Source organism: Epinephelus moara, chromosome 1 (genome assembly GCF_006386435.1).
Source record: "Epinephelus moara isolate mb chromosome 1, YSFRI_EMoa_1.0, whole genome shotgun sequence".
NCBI lineage: Eukaryota > Metazoa > Chordata > Actinopteri > Perciformes > Serranidae > Epinephelus > Epinephelus moara.
In genome coordinates, this window is record NC_065506.1 from 42,273,817 (window position 1) to 42,295,709 (window position 21,893).

At 39.9% G+C, this 21,893-nt stretch overlaps 1 protein-coding gene across 1 annotated transcript; it reads left to right on the top strand.

Moving 5' to 3' along the window:
* Positions 1–854: 854 nt before the first annotated feature.
* Positions 855–18,454, top strand: nr1h3 (nuclear receptor subfamily 1, group H, member 3). Its single transcript, XM_050042356.1, has 9 exons — positions 855–994; positions 3,031–3,273; positions 6,953–7,219; positions 7,365–7,570; positions 8,279–8,458; positions 10,300–10,399; positions 10,734–10,847; positions 11,060–11,154; positions 13,284–18,454. The coding sequence occupies exons 1-9, from the start codon at positions 952–954 to the stop codon at positions 13,428–13,430; spliced, it is 1,395 nt and encodes a 464-aa protein (XP_049898313.1). The 5' UTR covers positions 855–951; the 3' UTR covers positions 13,431–18,454.
* Positions 18,455–21,893: the final 3,439 nt, after the last annotated feature.

The window sequence follows — 21,893 nt, forward strand, 5'->3', positions numbered from 1 at the left end:
AAGTTTGTAACAGTCTAATATAATATTTCTGCATCAGTGTGATAAAGTGCCTCTGTGTTTTACAGTAACAGACATTCTCATCTTGTTATTTTATCTACCCTGTTTATATCAACCAGGATAGGCTGAATAAACACCCTGAATTTTAACATAATACAGTTCAACAGCAGCATCAACTGCAGCCTCTGAAATGACCGTGAAGTTGAATCAGCTCCGCTCGAAGACAGTTTCAACAAAAAAAAAAAAACCTGAACATTATAACCTTCATGATGGGAGGATTTATTGCAGGACTGTTGTGTTAAACTGCATTAGTTTTAGTTAGATGGACCCAAGAAGCTGGCAGCTGATATAATAGAGTCATTAATTTGTCATGACTTTGGTGTTTAATTACAGTGCTGTATTAAATTATACATAATAATCAACTTAGATGCCCTTTTTGAGTTTTTTTTTGTGTCAAAACAAATTGCGGAAAGCCTGTATTTTTAAAGTGAGGTTTCCTCCTCACAGGCTGGTTAAAAATAGATAAAATCATGCATGTGTGTCTGCTGAATCAGCTTCCTTAAATGCGCCCGTATGTGGCGCATGACAAACTTTCATTTCTGCTTTTACAGCCAGTTGGCTTTCCTGTATACGCATTTTTATAGACAGGATCTCGGTTGATTCTAAGACTTGTCATATTTTAGACCTTTCTAAGAACGGCGTTACGCTGTGTTGGATCATAATGATTTCCTTGCTATTGATGCAATTCGACCACATCCCTGTTTTGAATGTGTATACACCCTACATACATAGAGTGTCAGCAGAATTCCTTCCCTTTTTATCTCACTTCATCACACTGCTTCCATCTAAATGTTTTTCTGTGGTTATACTTGCCATAGTTGCCATTATAACGGATTGTTTTCTTTATTGCACAGGTACACGTTGATTTCGTAATGACAAGCTGCTGTGCAGAAGATGTCCACGCTGTCTGTGACTGATATCCCAGATGTTGGTCATGGTAAGAGGAACCGCTTCTTCTATATTAGTCCTCTGTGTGATTAAACTGGACAGGGTTCACTTCTCTCAGCAAAGCTTGTTTTACAATACCACAAACTTTGTATAATTCTGTTGTGTGCTCTAGAAGTGGCCGTCCAGCCTGGTATTTATATTCTATAATCTATTATGTTGTCCAACTCAAAAGAACATCTTGATTTGAAATAGAATGAAGTTCATGCGTGGGAGTCTGATGAATCCTTTTTCTGAAATGCATCCACGGCACGACTGCTTTGATTTTTTACAGCCTAAGAAAAGAGCAGTTTGAGCATTCAGTGTTGTAAGTAGAGCCGGGCAGTATATCTATTATATCTGCATCATGATTTGAGTCTAGATATCATCCTACAAAGTTCCCTCTGTCGTGGAAAACCTGGAAAAGTCATGGAATTAGTAAAATCCTCGAAAGTTTTGGACAAGTCATAGAATTTTGTTGTGTGTAATGAAGTTAATTGTCACAGTAATCTTCTGTTGATAACTTTTGATGAGTGTAACATAGTAGCGCTTTTATTTTCTGGAGCTGTTGACATAACGTATCTTGAATATAGGTAGATGTGACGTTCTGTTTACCATCATGTAGCTTGTATTTCTTCTTTTTCTCCCGCAGTCTGTCGCTCTCTCCTTGAGCCAGCCAGCTGGTATCATGTTTGAATAGAGTTTGAAAGGACAGTGCACTGACTGTGCTTGTAGGTTAGTAGGAAGTATTGGAAGTGAATATGAACATAGCCAGCTATTAGAGGTTGGAAAAGGTTGCTGTTCAATATTCAAAGAATAATTAACATTGAGATTAAAGTATACTATACACATCTGTTTGGGTTATTGACCGAATCACTGTGACGTCGCACAACACAAGCAGTCACTTCTGGGTAGACGATTGATTTGATTTCTGTTGTCATTTTCAGCTGTAACTGTAACGTTTAAATATGTGTAGTCAAACACTGTGATTCAACCTATCTGATGTTTTTAATAAACCGAATCTGCAGGCACAAGAGTTAAACAGTGTACTGCTGTGGACAGGGGCTGCCACAGAATGTATTTTAGCCACCTAAAAAAATCAATACCTGTGTGAGTGTATGATATATTGAAATATTCTCACCATTTTTCCTTGCACACACTTGACGCCACGGTCGACCAGCAACTCACTGTTCTGCTAAGTAAGATACAGAACACTTTATTCCCTTTTATTTTTTGTAATTGTTTTTATTAGGTTTTGCAGTTTTTACAGAACATAACACAGGAACACTTTCATGTCCATAGATCATAATTTTCATATAATGATACAGACATGCAAGCACAAAACTATAAAGGTGTACGCACAGGCTAGAAGTTATGCAGAAATAATTATAACGGTTTCTGTTCCTCGTCACAAAAGTCCATCTGAAGACAAGGTAAAGCAGTGAAAATGTTATAAATAAAGTGTACACTTAAATTATTTATTCATGTATTAATTTTTTGGTGGGCCTTCTTTTTAGGTGGCTAAAAACAAATCATTCAAGACAGTGTTTGCTAGGCGCTGTTTGATTTTATGTTCATGACACAAGGATTTTCTACTCCGAAGTTATTGTAATTTATTGTTGTGTATGTTCATGGGGATTTTATTATTTTGGGTCCTTGAAAAGTCATGGAAAAGCTTGAAATTTTGTTAATTAAAACGTGTCGGAACCCTGGTCTTAGATTTTGTATTTCGTATTAACATGAGCATTGTCTTTTTCTGGTTTTAAAGGCTCCATTACAGTAAAGTGACGCAAATTTCTGACCTTAACAGACTGTTCTAGCTGTTCTGTTCTTTGCCTTTACTCACTTAGTCCTTATATCCACATTACTAATGATTATTTATGAAAAATCTCACTGTGTGAATAATTTTTGAAAGCACCAATAGCCAACCCTGCAATATCACCCAACATTTATTTTTGGACACCTGTCACAATTGAGGTAAAGACAAGCTGATAAAGCCTTGAACAGTGATATAATGTGGTTTGAATGTGTTTGTGTCTCCTCTGTCAGATGAGAGTAAGGTGTTTGACGGGGCCTCTGAGCTGCAGCTGGACTGCATGGTTGAGGAGAGCAGTGGAAGCACCACAATGAAGCACGATGGCCTGCTGTCGCTGGCTGACCTCTCCCAGCCAGATGACTTCCGCGTCCCCCCACATAATGGCCCTTCACTAACTGACATGAGCAGCCCTCTGCCGGTAGAGCCGAGCGACATTAAGTTGGATCCATCTGCAGGTGACACATCTGCCAGCATAGGTGAGAGAAAAGTTCTCATACAACTGACATTAAATTTGAATCCTTGTTGTATTGAGGGCGTTAAATTTTTAAGAAAAATTGAGATAAATAAAGCAGGCAGTGACTTAATAGTGCACATCCCCTTTAGAGAGAGTGTCTAGTTGCGTATCTGGAAAATGGTGTCCAGTTCCTGTAGGTAGTCATTTAGGGAAAACCTGAAAATCAGTGGTGCATCACCATTCTGAAAATGAAGATGTGAGAGCAGGCATGGCTAAATTTGAGTCCCATTTTTACATAATTTCTGTCAGGATGCAGTGAAATGGGGAGCTTAACATTTTATGGTAGTATATTCTACCATGGAATATGGTACATAGAGGCGGCTGTGGCTCAGAGGTGGAGCAGGTCATCCACTAATCGCTCCGTCAGTCCACATGTCGAAGCATCCTTGGGCAAGAGACTGAACCCCAAATTGCTCCTGATGGCTGCTCCATCAGTGTATGAGAGCGTGTGAATGGTTACTGAGCAGCAGGTGGCACCTTGTGTGGTAGCCTCGGCCACCAGTTTTGTGAATGAGTGTGTGTGAGTAGGTGAATGTGACGCTTTGAGTGATCAGAAGACTAGAGAGGCGCTATACAAGTACAGTCCATTTACCATTCTGTAGAATTTAAAAAAGTAGGGTGTGTTTCTTCAAGGGTGTCTGTGTGCTTACTGGACTGGTGTGACGGCTTCCACAGATGAGACTAACCAGTATTTTGGTGTTGTCCGTTTGTCCACCTCATTTCTTGTGAATGTGATATCTCAGGAACATGCGCAAGGGAATCCCTTTGAATTTGCTACAACGAATAAATGAATGAATTAATCCTTTATTTACATTTTTCCAGTGACATCACACTGACACAAAACAAAATAAATAACAAATATAAAGTTATCAAGTCAACACAAAACAAAGAACTAATAAAATTGGAAAATATATAAATTAAACAGTCAAGTGTTCAGAATAAAGAGTGTGGCAGGACAGACGGGAGAGAGAACAAGAGCGAGAGAGAAACACGCCGTCCACAAACGTCCACAACTACAAACGTGATGCAAACGTCCAATTGGACTCAAGTGGGAATTGATTAGATGTGGGTTATCAAAGGTCACTGTAACCTCACAAAACAAGTGTATCTTCATAACTCAAGAATTCATACACTAATTATGACAAAATTCTGCACGTGAAATGATGACATTTTATATCCAGCAGCTCAAAGGTCAACATCACTGTGACATCCTAATGTAACTCAGGAACAGAAGGAGATATTGAATTGTTGACTCTCATCTTGGGCGTCCACCTTGAGACTGTGCTGATTGTTCAGATCGTCTATGCTGTCGGGGGGGAGATGTGTGTGAAGCAGCCACGTTTAGAATTGATCTTCCTCGCAGCAACATCCATATTTAGAGCAAAGTTTACTGTCATGGCTACAACTTTGTGGTCTCCTCTGTTCTGTCTACCACAAGCTCACTGGTTCTGCTAATATTAAGCTTCAGGTGATTGTCGTGTCACCATGTGATGAAGCTCTCTATCAGCTCTCTGTGCTCCTTGGTAAAAATAGTCTCTGAGTGAAGACACCATGGAAATTATTCACTGGAATCACACATTTTAATATAGCAGTAACTTCTGTTTCGCATTTGAAAAAAAACCTGCCTAATCCTTTTTTATTAAGTTATTTCAAAATCTTCACACACATTATGAGTCTGGATGTCAATTGCAGCTTTGTCTGGTTGGTGGAGGCATGTAACTGCAAGTCAGTGATTTTAGTCATGAAAGTCATGTATATTAATACAGGGGTGAACAAAGGGGTTTTTTTAGAAACTGAAGTGCAGTCGTGCTTTACTAACAGCACAGTCAGTGATAGCCTGTACAGTTGAATTAACTTGAATAAATTTTCAACACAGTGAATGTGTTGGGTTGAATTGGATCAGATGTACAAGACTGTGTGATAAGCAGGTAACTCAGTGTTTTAATCATGTTACAGACTTTGTCTTAGTTGCTAAAAGTTTGAAGAAATTAGAATTTAAGCCATAATTCTCCTTTTTTTTTCCTCTAGAAATTTAGTATTTTTTTGTTAATATGCAGACACCTGTAATCGCCAGACATATGACAGGATGTGGTTGACTTGAATTTGAATTGTGCGGTGTAGATGTGTGTATGGATGGAGCGATGGAGAGAAAAAGATATAGATTGAAAGTAGACAAGCAGACTTCGCCCATCCTCCAGCACACATCAAATAGCCCTCAGTATTAGGGGCTGCACAGTTAATCGAATATTGATCATTGTTAGGGATAAAGCAGTGAGGCAACAAGGACACGAGTTTTTGACAAAATCATAGGTTTTTATTTACCCCAAAAAATGCATGAAAAATTACAAACCAAGAACTGAACAACTAGGCCATAAAAGAGGTCAACAACATAACTATACTCAATATAATAACTAAACAAGGTGTTAACTAGGGCCTGACCGATATGGATTTTTTGGGGCCGATTCCGATATTATGGAATAAAAGAATCCGATAACTGATATATCGGCTGATTACATTTTTACGTTTTTCAATTTAAAACCCCCCGAAATACCTGCTTTTGATGGCTTAAATATAGTTCAAACACCCGTTACAAAGATATAAATTGAAGGAAGAACATTTTACTATTTTCAAATACTTTTATTATTCAAAAATTGTGTGGAACAAGCAGCATATGAACAATTTGAACACAAAATAAATCAAAAATATGATGTGCAAAAAGGCAGTAAACCATCAGGGAAATAAAATAATCATGCAAAGTCTATATGAATTAAGACATTCACATGTATGTTCACAGTACCAGAGTTCTTCTTATTATTGCCAGTTTAACAGAGGTAGGTTATAGTGCAAAAAGTAACACAAGGACATCATTTCTAAGCACCATATATATGATGAAAATATAAGTGTTAACATCGGCGTCAACTTTTGGCCGATTGCCGATTATTCTCTAATGGCTATAATCAGCCGATTGAATCGGCCGGCTGATAAATCGGTCGGGCCCTAGTGTTAACTGTCTTTAAGTGTGCACTCTGCAGCAGCAGTCTGTGGAAAAACCTTCCTGACTGTTGCAGCAACTGTAGATGATCAGGACAAAAATCAACCATCATCAACTATCATCTGTTGTTTGGCAGTATTTGGATTTAGGAGACAACAAATCATAAGCAAAGAGTGCATGATTCTTGTGTCTGCACCACAAAGAAACACAACTAAATTGTTACCACCTAAAAAACACTCAACAGTCTATAGAACAATGAACACATGAAGGCTAAGAGGAAAACTGTCCACAGAAATGCTGACACTCATTCTACCATGACTAATGATACCTTATTGAATTCTTGTCCTTATCCAGGGACAAGACATCAGAGCGGCGTGTCATGGTACCATGACCGCTGTAAAAAATAAAATAAAATGCACTAGCAGATATGTGTCCATTGAAGATGGACTGTATTCGGATAAAGAAGAACCTTATTTTAAGTCGTATTTTGATGTTGTGATATCAGTATTGATCAAAATAATTGTGATAATCATAATCATAATTGTGTGAGCTACTCAGTAAACAAGTTGCTACTTAGAGAATTTCCGTGCCTATAATTCTTGAAAGTGCTTAACATGGCTAATCACCTCTTTTTTCTATGTGTGTGTAGATGGCCAGCCAGTGAAGAGAAAGAAGGGGCCCGCGCCAAAGATGCTCGGCAATGAGGTGTGCAGCGTATGTGGTGACAAGGCCTCTGGTTTCCATTACAACGTGTTGAGCTGTGAGGGCTGCAAGGGCTTCTTTCGGCGCAGCGTCATTAAAAGTGCCCAGTACAACTGCAAAAACAATGGCCGCTGTGAAATGGACATGTACATGCGGCGCAAGTGCCAGCAGTGCCGCCTGCGCAAGTGTCGGGAGGCGGGCATGCTGGAGCAGTGTGAGTGTCTGAATGCCAAATGAATCAGATAGAGAAAATTTAGATTCTGCTTTAATTTTGGAACGTGGGTTTGCAGCCAGAGTGAAAATCATAAGAATAAAGTGGAACATCCTGTTAACTCGAGTGTATCCTCTCTGACCTGTAGGTGTGCTCTCTGAGGAGCAAATCAGACTGAAGAAGATGAAGAAGCAGCAGGAGGAGGAAACAGCCCGCACGTCCACAGTGGTCACCCCCACCCCTCCGCAGGAAACAGCCGCGCTCGATCCACAGCAGCAGGAGATGATTGAGAAGCTGGTGGCCATGCAGAAGCAATGCAACAAAAGGTCTTTCCTTGACCGACCGAAAGTGACAGTAAGTGGACGTCTCAGAGGATAAATTTTGACCAGTTAATTGTCTTTCATGCTATACTAACCATATAGAAGGCGGTGATTTTATTACACCCACTTAATGCTAAATTCAGCAGGCCCACTTCAGAATCAGAATGAGCTTTGTTGGCCAGGTATGTGCGCACATACAAGGAATTCTCTGACTCTTTTGTTGCTTTTAATGTAAAAACTAAAATAGGCATACAGCTAAAAACAGGAGCAGCAGAGCTGGACAAATAAAACATAAACAAACTAGACACATGGCCAGAGAAATTAAACATAGATACTTTCATGCTGTTGTGGGGGTTGCGGTAGTAACGATTAACTTGGGACAGTAAAATTAGCTACACTTGGAGAATAAGTAACAGGAGCTGCATTTAGGGTAGGTGTTCAGTGTGGGAGGCCAGTATTCTGCCAGGACATGGCAGCTCGAGGATTAAAATATAGCTGCTATAGAAACAAAAAGCTGTTATTGTGTGACTGCTGGTGTGTGTAGGTAGACTGAGAGTCACGGACATCTGGAGTCAATGTCTGTTAAAAGCATACTTGATGTGAGCATCTCTGCTGTCCAGGTTTAACCTCTAATACGCTGTGTCGGCTGCTTTGTGAGCATTACAGGGGAATGATGACTCCATGCTTACCACTTCATACATTTGGGTGTGTATGTTAATGTTTTTGTTTGTGCATCCAACAGCCGTGGCCACAGAGTCAGGACCTGCAGAACCGAGAAGTGCGTCAGCAGCGGTTCGCCCACTTCACTGAGCTAGCAATCATGTCTGTCCAGGAGATTGTGGATTTTGCTAAGCAGCTTCCTGGTTTCCTGGAGCTCACGAGGGAAGACCAGATCGCTCTACTGAAGACATCAACCATTGAGGTTTGTCATTATTTGTCATGAGAGATTTTTCTTGCAGGTGCAGCTTAAGGCAAGGTGAAGGTAATTTATATCTCAAAGTGTCATGCAACAGAAGGTGCACAGCCTGCAAAGGCTTTCAAGACACGACAGACATAACAAAAATGAGCAACATCATAATGAGAGTGAAAGAACAAATATAATACACCTGCATGCATTTCAAACAAAATTAAACAGTGTCAAAGCAGATTTGAACACAGGCCTGCTCCTTTGACATTAAAGCTATGAAACATGAGACACAGTCTGTAGCACATCAAACATAAAGTGCCCTCCTACACTGTTAGTAGGCGTGTAACACAAACTGAGTGAGGTGAAACACTTTGTAAACAGGTACTGAAGTCTACATTCATCAGACATAGAAAACAAATCAGGTATTCTGCAGACATTTGAGGAAAAGCCTGTTTCTAAGACTGTGATATGATGGACAGTAGAACAAAAAGTGAACACAGGTGACACAATCTGTTTTCCCTTGAATTTGAATTAAGATAGACCTCTGTTACTTTTGAAATGTTTGTTTTGCTCTGAATGCAAGCATTTTAAAATGAACATTGTAACTGTGTACTTGGGATGTGCCATATCATCTTGTTCACGATGATACCGGTAGAATTTTTAATATCATATATATTTATATATATACTATATACTCACAGTATTATTTTTTCCTTGTTGACATTGTCGTCATACTGTTACCCAAGGCAACAACAAACATGGCTGAAAACGTCATACTGTTACCCAAGGCAACAACAAACATGGCTGAAAATCAAAATTATTACAGACTCCACGGGAGCAGAGAGAGGAGCAGCTTCAGTAGTGTGGAATAAACTGTGGCGTCCTGAATGTTTTATGAACAGCCCCGGACTTCTCAGACTCTTTTAGTGACTTACTGCTCAGAGGGAACTCATTCAGCGGCTCCTCTGGCAGCAGCACAGCGTCTCTCCCTCTCCTCTCTCACTGTGTGCACACAGGAGTCAGTGTCGTCAAGTAATTTTGTCATAAACCTTTGGTAATGTAAACCTACGTGACGCTCGCAGCTTGACAATAAACTCCATATATGTGAATGTGTGATAGTTGTGGTATCATAACAGCCTGTCACAGGTTACAGCGTGATGATTAGAGGAGAAATGGCAGAGCATAAAGGTCCAGGTGGAAAAAAACAAACAAAAAACTCATAGATCTCATAGATTCTGTGACATTTTTTGTATTTGGGAGCTGTTTGAATGTGTTATTTGTGGTAGATTGTATTTAGTTGAACTATTAATATTGTAACAGAATCTGAATCTCACTCTGAGTTACTGTTGTTGTTCACAAACTAAAGAAATGAGAGATCATTTTAGTTTAGTTTTTATTGAATATTTGAAGACACTGTAAAACTGTATCACTCATTTTTTGCAATTCTGTGTTCTTAAATTAATAATACAATATTTACATTTGTTTACTAATATGTGATATTGTCATGAATAACGTTATCGCAAAAATACCCTGAAATATCGTGATATTATTTTAGGGCCATATCGCCCATCCCTACTGTATACATCACTGAATTAAAATCAACACTTTCTTTGATATGACAGCTGACTCATTTCAAAATGTTGTTGTAAGGTCTTAAATCTTATATTTTTGTCATAGAATACAGAAAATATGTTACTAGCACTGATAGACCTTCTAGTCCTCAGCAATGCTGTTTTAAAGACTTGGTTGCTTCCTATACAATTCTGACTACTTCTTTGAATATCTCTGCAGATCAGTTTGTCTTAGTTTGGCTTTATTTTAATATTCCTCTCACAAACGTGTTTTGTCTTTCTCAGATTATGCTGCTTGAGACATCACGGCGGTACAACCCTGCTATCGACAGCATTACATTTCTGAAGGATTTCAGCTACAATAAGGAGGATTTCGCCAAAGCAGGTGCACTTGCTCATTTCTACCTATCAGATGTTTATGTAATATATGAATATCACATAAAATGATTACCTGTATTCCTGTAGAGTTTTTTTTACTTTATACAAATTGTCTTTTTTTTTTTACTCAAGCATGCCTCAACTATTGCAACAAGTAGACAGTAACCATCAGATATTAAATACAGCAATATGATGCTCGTAAATATGGGGTATAGTTTTGGCGATAGGGTATGTTTAATATGTTAAGTTATGTAAAAAACTTAACATGCTGCTCTTGCTTCACATTTCCTTCTTTTTGAGTGACTTTGTTTCCTTGTTTCTCTCAACTCTCACCTCCCCAGGGCTTCAGTTTGAGTTCATTAACCCCATCTTTGAGTTTTCTAAAGGAATGAACGACCTGCACCTGGATGAGGCAGAATATGCGCTGCTTATTGCCATCAACATCTTTTCTGCAGGTTAGAATGTATAAACACCACAACCTACGGTGAATCCTCAAAGTCAGAATGTATTTAGAGCTAATGTTACTCCTGTTAGTTCTTTAATAAACAAATGGGCTGATCGCAGTTTCATTTTCCAATCATGAATCACATTTTACCGCACAGTGATAATCTGCAATGAAAGACATTAACAGGTGTCTGTTTGTTTTGTGTGGTAACCTCTGTTTCAGATCGCCCGAATGTGCAGGATCACGATCTGGTGGAGAGGCTGCAGCAGCCCTATGTGGACGCACTGCGCTCTTACATCATGATAAAGAGACCAAATGTAAGTGCTGGTGGTTTACATAACCTCTCCTCTTGTGACCGACGGTATGTCAGCATAACCTGGCTGGCGTCATCACAACAAGCACATTGGGTCAGGGCTGAGGTTACTTTTTTTGTTCAGACTGGAGGGGGGGTTAAACAAGAGCAGTTGTTTGCTGGATGAGAAAGGCCATTAGGAGAAACTGTTTTTACTGTAATACAGCTACTGAATGTGAGAATGTGAGTGACCTAAATCCTTTGTCACTGTTTGACATCAACTGAAAATAGAGCTACAGTTCGACATTATAAGTCAGTGATGCAGAGACATTGCAAAAGTCACTGTAGGGCACAGTCTCCTCTACTCTCCTTGCTGAAAGCTGAGAGTAGACACAAATTTCAACTTGGACTCAAGAATGAATTGACTAGAATTTAGTGGGCAAAGGTCAGGGTCACTGTGACCTCCTCTGTCTCATTCCTGTGAACGTGATATCTCAAGAACACCTCCAGGGATTATTTTCAAATTTGACACAAATGTTCACTCAGACTCAGTGATGAACTGATTAGGTTTTGGTGGTCAAAGGTCACTGTAACCTTGCGTCCATTTCATTCTCATGAACGAAATATCTCAAGAAGGCCTTGAGGATGTTTCCCCAAATTTGGCACAAATATCCACTAGGACTCAAGAATGAACTGAGGAAGTTGGTGGTCAAAGGTCAGAGTCAGTATGACCTCCTTTGTCTCATTCTTGTGAACGTAATATCTGAAAAACACCTTGAGGGATTTTTTTTTTTTCTTTCTTCAAATTTGGCACAAACATCCACTTGGGCTCAGTGATGAACTGAATATTTTTTGGTGGTCAAATGTCAAGGTAACTGTGACCTTTCATTCATCTCATTCTCATCATTGCGATTTCTCAAGAAGGTCTTGAGAGAGTTTCCTCAAATTTAGCACAAACGTCCACTTCGAAACAAGAATGAACTGGTAGGATTTTAAAGGTTAAACGTTGAGGTTACTGTGACCTTCCGTCCGTCTCATTCTCATCATTGCGATTTTTCAAGAAGGCCTGGATAGAGTTTCCTCAGATTTGGCACAAACGTCCACTTGGAATCAAAAATGAACTGATTAGATTTTGAAGGTCAAACGTTGAGGTCACTGTGACCTCATCTGTCTCTGTCTTGTGAAAACAATATCTCAAGAACACCTTAAGGGAAATTCTTCAAATCTGGCACAAACAGCCACTTGGGCTCAACAATGTATTGAATATATTTTGGTGGGCAGTTGTCAAGGTTATTGTGACCTTGCGTCCCTCACAAATCATTTCTGGCCATAACTGAAGAATTTGTACGCAAATTATGACAAAATTTCACGCAAATATCTAACAGGATAAAATGGGGAAGTGATGACATTTTATATCCAAAAAGTCAAAAGGTCAACGTCACTGTGACGTCATAATGTTCTGCAAAAACACTTTTCTATCCATCCATCAACGTCGTAACTCGGGAACAGAAGGGGAGATATTTGGTCAGATACTGAATTGGCTGATTGTATAGATCTTCTGTGCTGCCGGGTTAAAGGCTCATTTATACTTCCTTTACAAACAAAAATAGACGCGTCTGTTTCAAACGTTGTAAACGCCACTGCCCTCATACTGCCATGTGTCCTTTATGTTGGCATAGATACAGCCAACAGATGGCACTAGTGGGCGGAGTCAAACGTTTCACACAACAACAAACAAGGCAACAGTGGAGGGGGTCGTAATACTGTATCTTTAAATGGAGGCATCATTGTAGACGACAGTGGTCTGTGCAGCCATATAACAATACATCCTGACACATGGACGGAGAATTTTTTTCACTACATTACCACTTTGTTCCGTTCCACCATTATTTAAATTTCTTTGTCATCTCCTGTGTCATATTTTGCTTGAATTATGCTACACTGCCTTCGCGATCTCTGGTGGTACTTCTCCGTTTTGTCCATATCTGCTAGCTTTCAGGAAATGTGTACAAATATGGACAAAGTGAACGCAGAGTGCGAACAGGAGGCTCCATCTGTCTTCGTCTCCATATCTGACGTCGAGCATAAACGAGCCCTAAGATGTGTGTGAAGGCTGTAATTCTAGTTTAATTTTTGTTTTAATGGTTTCCTCAGGATCATTTGATGTTTCCCCGTATGCTGATGAAGTTGGTGAGCCTCCGCACACTAAGCAGCGTCCACTCGGAGCAGGTTTTCGCCCTTCGCCTCCAGGACAAGAAGCTGCCCCCGCTGCTCTCTGAAATTTGGGACGTGAACGAGTGATTGCAGACCCCGATGTCACACTCTTTTTGAAGCTTGAGACAGACATGGCATCCAGCAGGAACACTGACTCATTTCTGGCCATCTGGTCAGGGATTAGTGAGATTTTCGTCTCGTGTGGGAGGAGAGCATTGTCGCCCTTTGCTCTCAGACAGACTGCTAAAAGGTTCTGTGTTCGAACGGCGAAACATGAACACCTAGTTGTCTTTGAGCCTTTTGTTGTTCTTAATTTTGTGTAGATGCTGACATGGTTGTGGCGATATTAAAAAACCAGCATCAGGCTCTGTAGCCAGTTTTCTTTGATTTAATATTTGTTGAAAGTTATGTCAATTTCTAGTGCAGTTCTATAGTCATCCTCTAACAATTATAATCTGAGCAGGTCTTAGCTGTGGCTGTCTCAAACGTCAGGATTACAGCTGCACATTCAGTTGAAATAGTGATTATTTTCGCAGTCGTGCAATAGGTGGAAACGGATACAGAGTTAAGCATGAGCAGACGCATATCTGCTGTTCACTTTATTGATGTTAGGGTTAAATGGTAGGCCATCTGGTTGGTATTGTGCGTTGTGATATGGCAACAAATACTTGGTGTTCCTTTTGGAGAAAGTGCAGAAATCAAAAGGTTGGTGTAGTCGCTCAGGTAAAGTAATGTGAAGTAGACCTCTAGAAACTGGAGGCTTCTTTAATTTCCATTAGATTAGTTTTCTTCCAAGTGCATAAGGGACCCTTTTGGTCATTTCTAGATGCCCATTAACTTTCATGTAAAATTTTATATTTATTTTCACAAGACAAATGTATAGCGTGCACACATGAAAAGTATCCACAAGATTGTACAATCACATACTAACGCACATGAAAGTAGAACTGCAGACTGTGCCCTCGTTAACAGGAAATGGTGATGTGACTAAAAAAAATTTTTTTATTTTATTTTTTTTACACAGAGCACTGGTACCTTGAGATAGGTGGTACTAATGTCCACAAATTCCATGTAAAGATTAAATGTTGGTTAAAAAAGGAAGTCAAGCAACCATCTGTGTGACCCTCCTTCCAAATAAATGAAAATCCATCCTGACAGAGTCGTATTCATAAATCATAAAATGGAAAAAAAATTGCCTCTATTAACACCTTATTCATCGTTACGTGTATGTGACATGTACTTCTATTCATTTCATTACAAAGCGGTTCAGTTGTTTTCATATTCTGATTTGTTGTTTCATCACTAGCATTTAAAAGTGTGACAAATGTATAAGCAACATATAGTTTGAACAGGATATAGAGAATTTGACAGCCTTTTATTTTTGATATCGTGTGAATGACACTGAGGAAAAAATGTACAGCTGATTTTCAGATTGATCTTAACCATAGTCTGAGTATCATTCCTGTACGGGTACTCGACACCAACAGCTTTAACTGGTCAGATTTTGTAAAGAGTAGTAAGAGAAGAAAACCAAAACCTCTATTAACAGGAATCAGAGAACAACAGGAAATGAGTAGAGACATTAAAGTTATAAAGTCCTTTATAACGACAGAGATTCAGATGTTGATACTCATGCTGTGTTTTCTCCTGTGCAGTGTAAACTTGAAATACGTAACAGACGATAAAGAAATGTCAACGCAGATTTATAATCGTGTAGTTTATTTTCTCTTCATGTGTCGAGGGCTGAAAACTGTTCGACATAAAGCCACTGCAGCCAGTGTTTGGAGTGACAGTAACCTCCTCAGCTGTCTGTGTATCCATGTTCAGGTACCACCACTAGCTCTCATACCTTTAGATGTCCAAAGCAGATTTCTCTGTCCAAACAGTTTCAACCAGGCATTATGATGTTTTGTAATGCTTTTTTTTTTTTCAATTTCTTTTGGCTTCTAATTAATGAAAACTGCGTTCAACTGCTGAGCTGTTGTAGCTGTTATGGAACATTGATTGTAATACGCAGTAACAGGCACAAGTAACGTCCTCAGTTATAGTAACAGGCAGGCCTAGTGCTAATTTTGATTTCAGTGTTAGACTTGGTTTGTGTTATTCTCTCTTTACTTCATTCACAAACATGTCTGTAATGCATTATGTTCTGTTGGAATTAGAAACCTGTTGTGGATCTCCCAGATGCTCACCAGACATTTTTGCTTGCGCGTCTTTCACACCCAGTCTTAAAGGTCCAGTGTGTAGGATTTAGTGGCATCTAGCGTTGAGCTTGCAGAACTCAAACTGCTCCGGTGTCTAACGTGAAACTACGAATTCTGCTATCTTGAGCTACTGTTTGGTTTGTCTGTTCTGGGCTACTGTAGAACAACATGGCAGACTCCGTGCGAGAGAGGACCTACTCTGTATGTAGATATAGGGCCCGTACACATGCCACGTCTTAAACTGCCTGGAAAACGCAAGGAGTTACTATTGGGCTGTTTTTGTGCCAGCCTTTAGGAGTGCGGCAGGTTTGATCTGAGGTTGTAACAAGCACCATATTGAAACTTATTTACCTGAAATCCTGAGTGCAGAGCTGATCTTCCAGGCGCTGTTAATAAGTGTGTAGGCCTATCGTCTGTGGGACAGATGTAAAATTGTGGCAGCCCTGCACCAAAATGATCACCTTTTCCGTATTTATCACAGAATGACATTTACGGGAGAAGGGAAAGATATTTGTTGGCTGTGAGTGGTTGTTCCAGAAGATGAACAGTGTCGCTCTGTTTGAGCACGCCTGCCATGCGTCTACGTTGAAGACAATTCAAGGGCCAGAAAAAATGGCATATGTACGTCCCCATAACCGGTTCGTTTTTTAAGTAACGAAAACACAACCATTATTAATTTCAGGTAATTTTACACTAATCAAACATAGTTATGAATATCACATTCATTTCAGCCAATATTCATTTATCCATAACCGCTTATCCTGTTAGGGGTTGTGGGACGGCTGGAGCCTATCCCAGCTGACACTGGGCAAGAGGCGGGGTATACCCTGGACAGGTTGCCAGACTATCACAGGGCTGACACATAGCGACAGACAACCATTCACACTCACACCACCAATTAACCTGCATGTCTTTGGACTGTGGGAGGAAGCTGGAGTACAGGAACCCTCTTGCTGCCTATTTCAGCCAATAGATGCCTCTAAATCCTTCAAACTGGACCTTTAACACATCAAGGGTATACTACAGTACTTGCTAATGCATCTTTACTAATGATAAAAGTATAAATTGCTGAGTTCAGTTCATGTTTGATCTATGCAGTTGATTTTTTGTTTTGTTTTTTGGAGCCATAAATGACAGTTCACTGCATCTCTGGCCTCGCTGGGCGAACGCTGTTCGACTGTGGTAGACAATGATCAAAACACACTGAGCTCCACCTGTTGGTTGCATGACTGAACACAAACAAGTGGATGTTTTCCCTCCACATTCTTTATCAACAGCGGTCTGTTCTTGCGCCTGCAGAATCATCACAGCAACAACAGTAAATAGTCTTTTCCTTCCTCGCCCGCGACAGTTGCTCAGAAAATCACCTGACAGAAGCCCCACAGTTCAGTAATTACTTTTCTGTTCCTGGAAGCGAGTGACAACATGAAGAGTTTCATTCCCATTCTTAACTACATTATGTTGCATTGCTAATTTGAAAAGTTGCCTGAATTAAATGTCAAGCTTGATATCAGTAAAGTTAATTAACGCTCTAACATAAGGAAGAGTTTCCTGAGGCGCACGTTTCCATTCAGCAGCAACACATAAAGACAGAATTCAAAATGGTGTCCTGGCATTTTCTGACCACGTATTGTATCAAGCCTTTTGCCTTCCCTCTCGAAATTTGATTTACTTTGTATTGATGCTCTAAAATGTTTTTCTTAATGATTTTCTTACTTCCTTCTAACCCTTTGGAAATGTGTTTAATGGTTTTCTTTTTGACAGGTGGATCAATATTAAAAGAAGCAGATTAATGTGAGAGAGTGCAGCATTTCCAAACCAGTAATTTGTTTCTTTTGAGCCCCTTTGTATTGAAATGTGAGGTTTGCTTTTGGTTTTTGGTTTGCTGCTTGCAGGGTATCTGGAGCCAAACATTAACCATTATGTTTGAAAGTAGCCTCTGTAATATCGGGGTTAATTTTACACCATGGCCTGATCGAATTCAAGCTCCGCTGACAGACGGGATTTAATGAAATTATTTTGTCATGGTGTGCTGAACAAATGGGCAAAAACCATTAGATGTTGGCACTTAAAGAGGCAGCTCACCCCAAAATCAAAAGCACATATTTTCCCTCTTAGCTATACGGCTATTTATCAGTCTAGATTGTTTTGGCATGAGTTGCAGTGTTGGAGATGTCGGCTGTAGAGATGTCTGCCTTCTCTCCAGTATAATGAAACTAGGTGGCACGTGGCTTGTGGTGCTTAAAGGGACAAGAAAAATACATTTGAGAAACAGCGTTGAAAGCGTGCATGTACTTAATGGCATCCTTCTTGGCTGAGCTGTGACGTTAGCTAGCAGTAGATGCACGCTTCCTTCTGTCTAGTATAGCTCAGTAGAAAGAAAATAGTTCCTACATGGAACTGCTCACAACAAAGTCTGTTGATTATCTTGAGTAATCGGGTCATGATTTCTGGAAAGAGACATTGCTGTCGAGTGTTTCAAATTTATTTTGTGGCGCCTTGAGCACCACAAGCTGAGTGCCATCTAGTTCCATTATATTGGAGAGAAGGCAGACATCTCTACGGCTGATATCTCCAACACGCAGCAACTCACACCAAAACAATCTAGACTGATAAATAGCACTACAGGTAAGAGGAAAAATACGTGTTTTTGATTTTGGCGTGGACTGCCCCTTTAAATCTTTGTTTCTTAGTGTACATGTTATGTTAATGTCGTAGGTATCGAGGTTAATTGTACTGTATATACTGTAATTGTCATCTGATCTCACTTAATTCCTGTTTTCAAAGGGTGACACTGTAAACATTGTGGATGTATAGAAATGCAAACCTATTTTAATACTTGTAACTCCTGAAGAACTTCTGTTTTGTATGTACAGTATAAATTAAAGCTATGCTGTAGTGCTGAGACGTTTGGAGTCACGGTCACTGGTTTGATGCTCAGGTTTTAGATGTGTTGATGCTCAGGGGCTAAAATCAAACTTTGTTTTTATGGCACTTTTCATACAAACAAAATGTTTGAAAGACGGGAACAGGAACTGAGGAAACGCTTTAAGTGGGGAAAGACCAGAGGCAGGATAAAAACTCAAAATAGAAAACCATTTTATATCAGTAAATTAATAAACTAAAATAAATATGTAAGAAACAAAATAGAAGAATGTGCCAGCTATAATAATAAAAATAAAAAAAGACAGACATGGACCAAGTTTATGAAATGATGCCTCACCGTGAACTTTGGTTCAGTCAAGACCTCAGTGTAGTGATGCTCAACTTGTGGCTTGTCTGCCAAACCTGACCTGCAACAGGGTTCGTCGACCATTTTCTAATTCTCAGTTAAATTAAAATGATTCACACAGAGATTTTGTTTTGTACCTTGATTGTAAATAAGGAGCCAAAGTGTGTTAAACCCCCCAAAAATAGAGCTTGTTTATTTGAAAAAGCCTCCCTGTGTAGACCTGACCTGTTTGTGGCTGCTGCAACTGGATTTGCCTCTTTTCTCTATTTTATCTGATCATTATTGCTTTTTTAGAAAAAGAGAGACGTCTGGTTGCTCTGTATGTACGAACATAGATCAAAATCTTGAGTCGGGTACTTGTGGAGAACGTGGAACAACAGGATCGACAATCTAGGCACTCTGACAAAATAGAAAAACAAGGAAGGAAATATTAAAAAGCCTTTACTGTAGTAGCTAAATCATTAAAAGAGCCAACATGTTTCGACCACTGCAGGTTTTCGTTAGGGCTTTAGCTCTTTTAATGATTTAGGCTCTTTAATATTTCCTTCCTCGTTTTCTATATTTTTACAGAGTGCCTGAATCGCCTCTCTGTTGATTATTGTTTGTTTATTAACCGGCCCCCAGCCTCCTGTCGTTTTGCAAAAGTGGCCCCAAGGCTAAACTACTTGAGTATCCCTGCCTTAGTGATTGTCTACATATAGCTACTCAGATTTATCTGGTCTTTAAATAGGACCACATCCGGTCTTGGTTCATTTGCAGGAGAGTGAAACATTTCTATCAGTGACTCATATCAGTGACGCATGAACAAAGAGCTGAATAACTTCAGAAAGAGGGCTTGATGTCAGATCTGTGATGTGCACCGATCAGCCAAAACATTAAAGCCACTGACAGGTGAAGTGAATAACTTTGATTATTTTGTTCCAATGCATTGTTCTGCTGGGAAAGCTTTGGTTCTGGCATTCATGTGGATACCACCTGACATGTTCCACCCACTCAAACACCGTCACAGACCAAGTACCCCCCCTCATGGCAACAGTACTCCCCAATGGCAGTTGAAATTTTCACAAGGATTCTTGTGATGTGCCGGTACCCCAGATGTACCCCTGATCCAAGGTGAGGCCTCCTTGGATGGGACTTGGCTCTGACCTGTCGAGGCATGGACACAGGATCTCTGGGAGTGTCCTGTGGTGCATTGGCGGCAGATCCATTTAGTGCAGTGGGTTGTGAGGTGGGTTAATGGCACGTGCCACAGATGCTCATTCAGATTGGGATCTGGGGAATTTGGAGGCCAGGTTGACACTTTGAGGTCTTTGTCACATTCCTTGGGCCATTCCTGAGCCATGTTTGCAGTGTGGCATGGTGCATTATCCTGCTGGGGGGCCACTGCCATTGGGGAGTACTGTTGCCATGAGGGGGGGTACTTGGTCTGCAACGGTGTTTGAGTGGGTGGAACATGTCAGGTGGTATCCACATGAATGCCAGAACCAAAGCTTTCCCAGCAGAACAATGCATTGGAACAAACTAATCAAAGTTACTGACTTCACCTGTCAGTGGTTTTAATGTTTTGGCTGATCAGTGTAAGCTGCTTATTAAGGCTGTCAAATCTGTCAATATTGCTCAAGTGGTTTTTATACTCACCATTTTAATTTTAATCACCAATGAGTTTGAGTTGTCTCTTGAAGATATCTGCAGAGTCCACAGAGGATTTCCAAAATAGCACTTGGTTCTCATTGGATTCAGTGAGTGCTGGGGGAGGGCATCACATTTAAATGATATGCTAAAACATAGAGTTATGTGATAGGAATAGATAATATAACAAAAGAACAAGCCCTGGGCATAACTGAATGAAGTGGCTGTATGGGGCGTCTCACAGGGCCCCTGTTTTATAAGAGCTATGCTGATGATACAACGTTGAGCAATAAACTCCCTCACTGCCTGCTTGTCTGCAATAAATGTGTGGATGAATAATAACTTTCTCAAACTAAATGAGGTTAAGACAGAAGTAATAAGTTGGTCCCAAATACAAAAGAAAGAAGAAATGAATAAATTGTTAGATTGCCAATATGTTTTGTTTCTTAAGACTTCAATCATCCAATCCACCAAACAAGAGTCAACAGCCAAAAAAGCTGTTTAGCATTGGCAGAGAAGATTTGGCAATTTTTTTATGGCCGCAATCCACATACTCAGCTCTGCTGCTGGGGATTGAACCGCTGATCTTTCGATTGGTGGACGACCCACTCTACCTCTGAGCCGCAGCCACAAATGTGGCACCAATTAAAAGGGAAACCGTATAAGATTTATTGCCAAGAAGCATTGTTACAACAATGAAATAATCTACCAAACACAAATGTCCTTACTTTTTGTGCTTAGTTCTAATTAAATGCTTGATACGCTATGAAGATGAAGATATACTTTATTAATTCCAGAGGGGAAATTCAATGTCTTTTACACTCTGTTGTCATACGCACACAGGCCAGAAATACACACACATGCACAAATAGGACCTATACATGCATTAAATGGAGAGATGTCAGAGTGAGTGGGCTGCCCATGGACAGGCGTCCCGATCAGTTGGGGTCTCAGTGCCCCTTGGCAGGGCCCAAGAGGGGGAAACTGGCACCTCTCTAGCTACCAACCCACATTCCATACTCGGCCCGTATGGGCACTTGAACCGGCAACCCTCCACTTCCTAAGTCAAATCCCTATAGGCAAAGGAACTGTTGCCCCCATGAACCCTCTTGTGAGTCTGAAGTTTATAATAGATTAAAAAATAGTAACATATACAGTATGAGCAGTATGAAAAGGTCTCCAGTCTTAAAACTAATACTGATGTTAAAGGTTTATTGATAGCATTTTTATACAGAAGAATAAATTTTAAAAAACAACATCCACATGAGCTTTTAGAAAACTGCAAAATAAAAGTATTGCTTTTCCAGCAAAAAAATGTCCATGAATGTCAGTTCAACTTGTGCTGGTGAGCACAAGCTAACACAGTGGAAGCGGCTAACATCTGACACTGAACCACTAAATGCTCCCAACAAACTCTCACTGTATTCTGAGCATACCATAATGTTAGATTATTTTTAGTGATTCTTTAAACAACACTGCACAAAA

Excerpts from the sequence above, each read along its gene's own strand:
- nr1h3 (XM_050042356.1), top strand. The coding sequence starts at position 952 with ATGTCCACGCTGTCTGTGACTGATATCCCAGATGTTGGTCATG. Across the intron at positions 10,400-10,733 it reads GGAGGATTTCGCCAAAGCAG|GGCTTCAGTTTGAGTTCATT; the intron begins GTGCACTTGCTC and ends TCACCTCCCCAG. Across the intron at positions 11,155-13,283 it reads TCATGATAAAGAGACCAAAT|GATCATTTGATGTTTCCCCG; the intron begins GTAAGTGCTGGT and ends TGGTTTCCTCAG.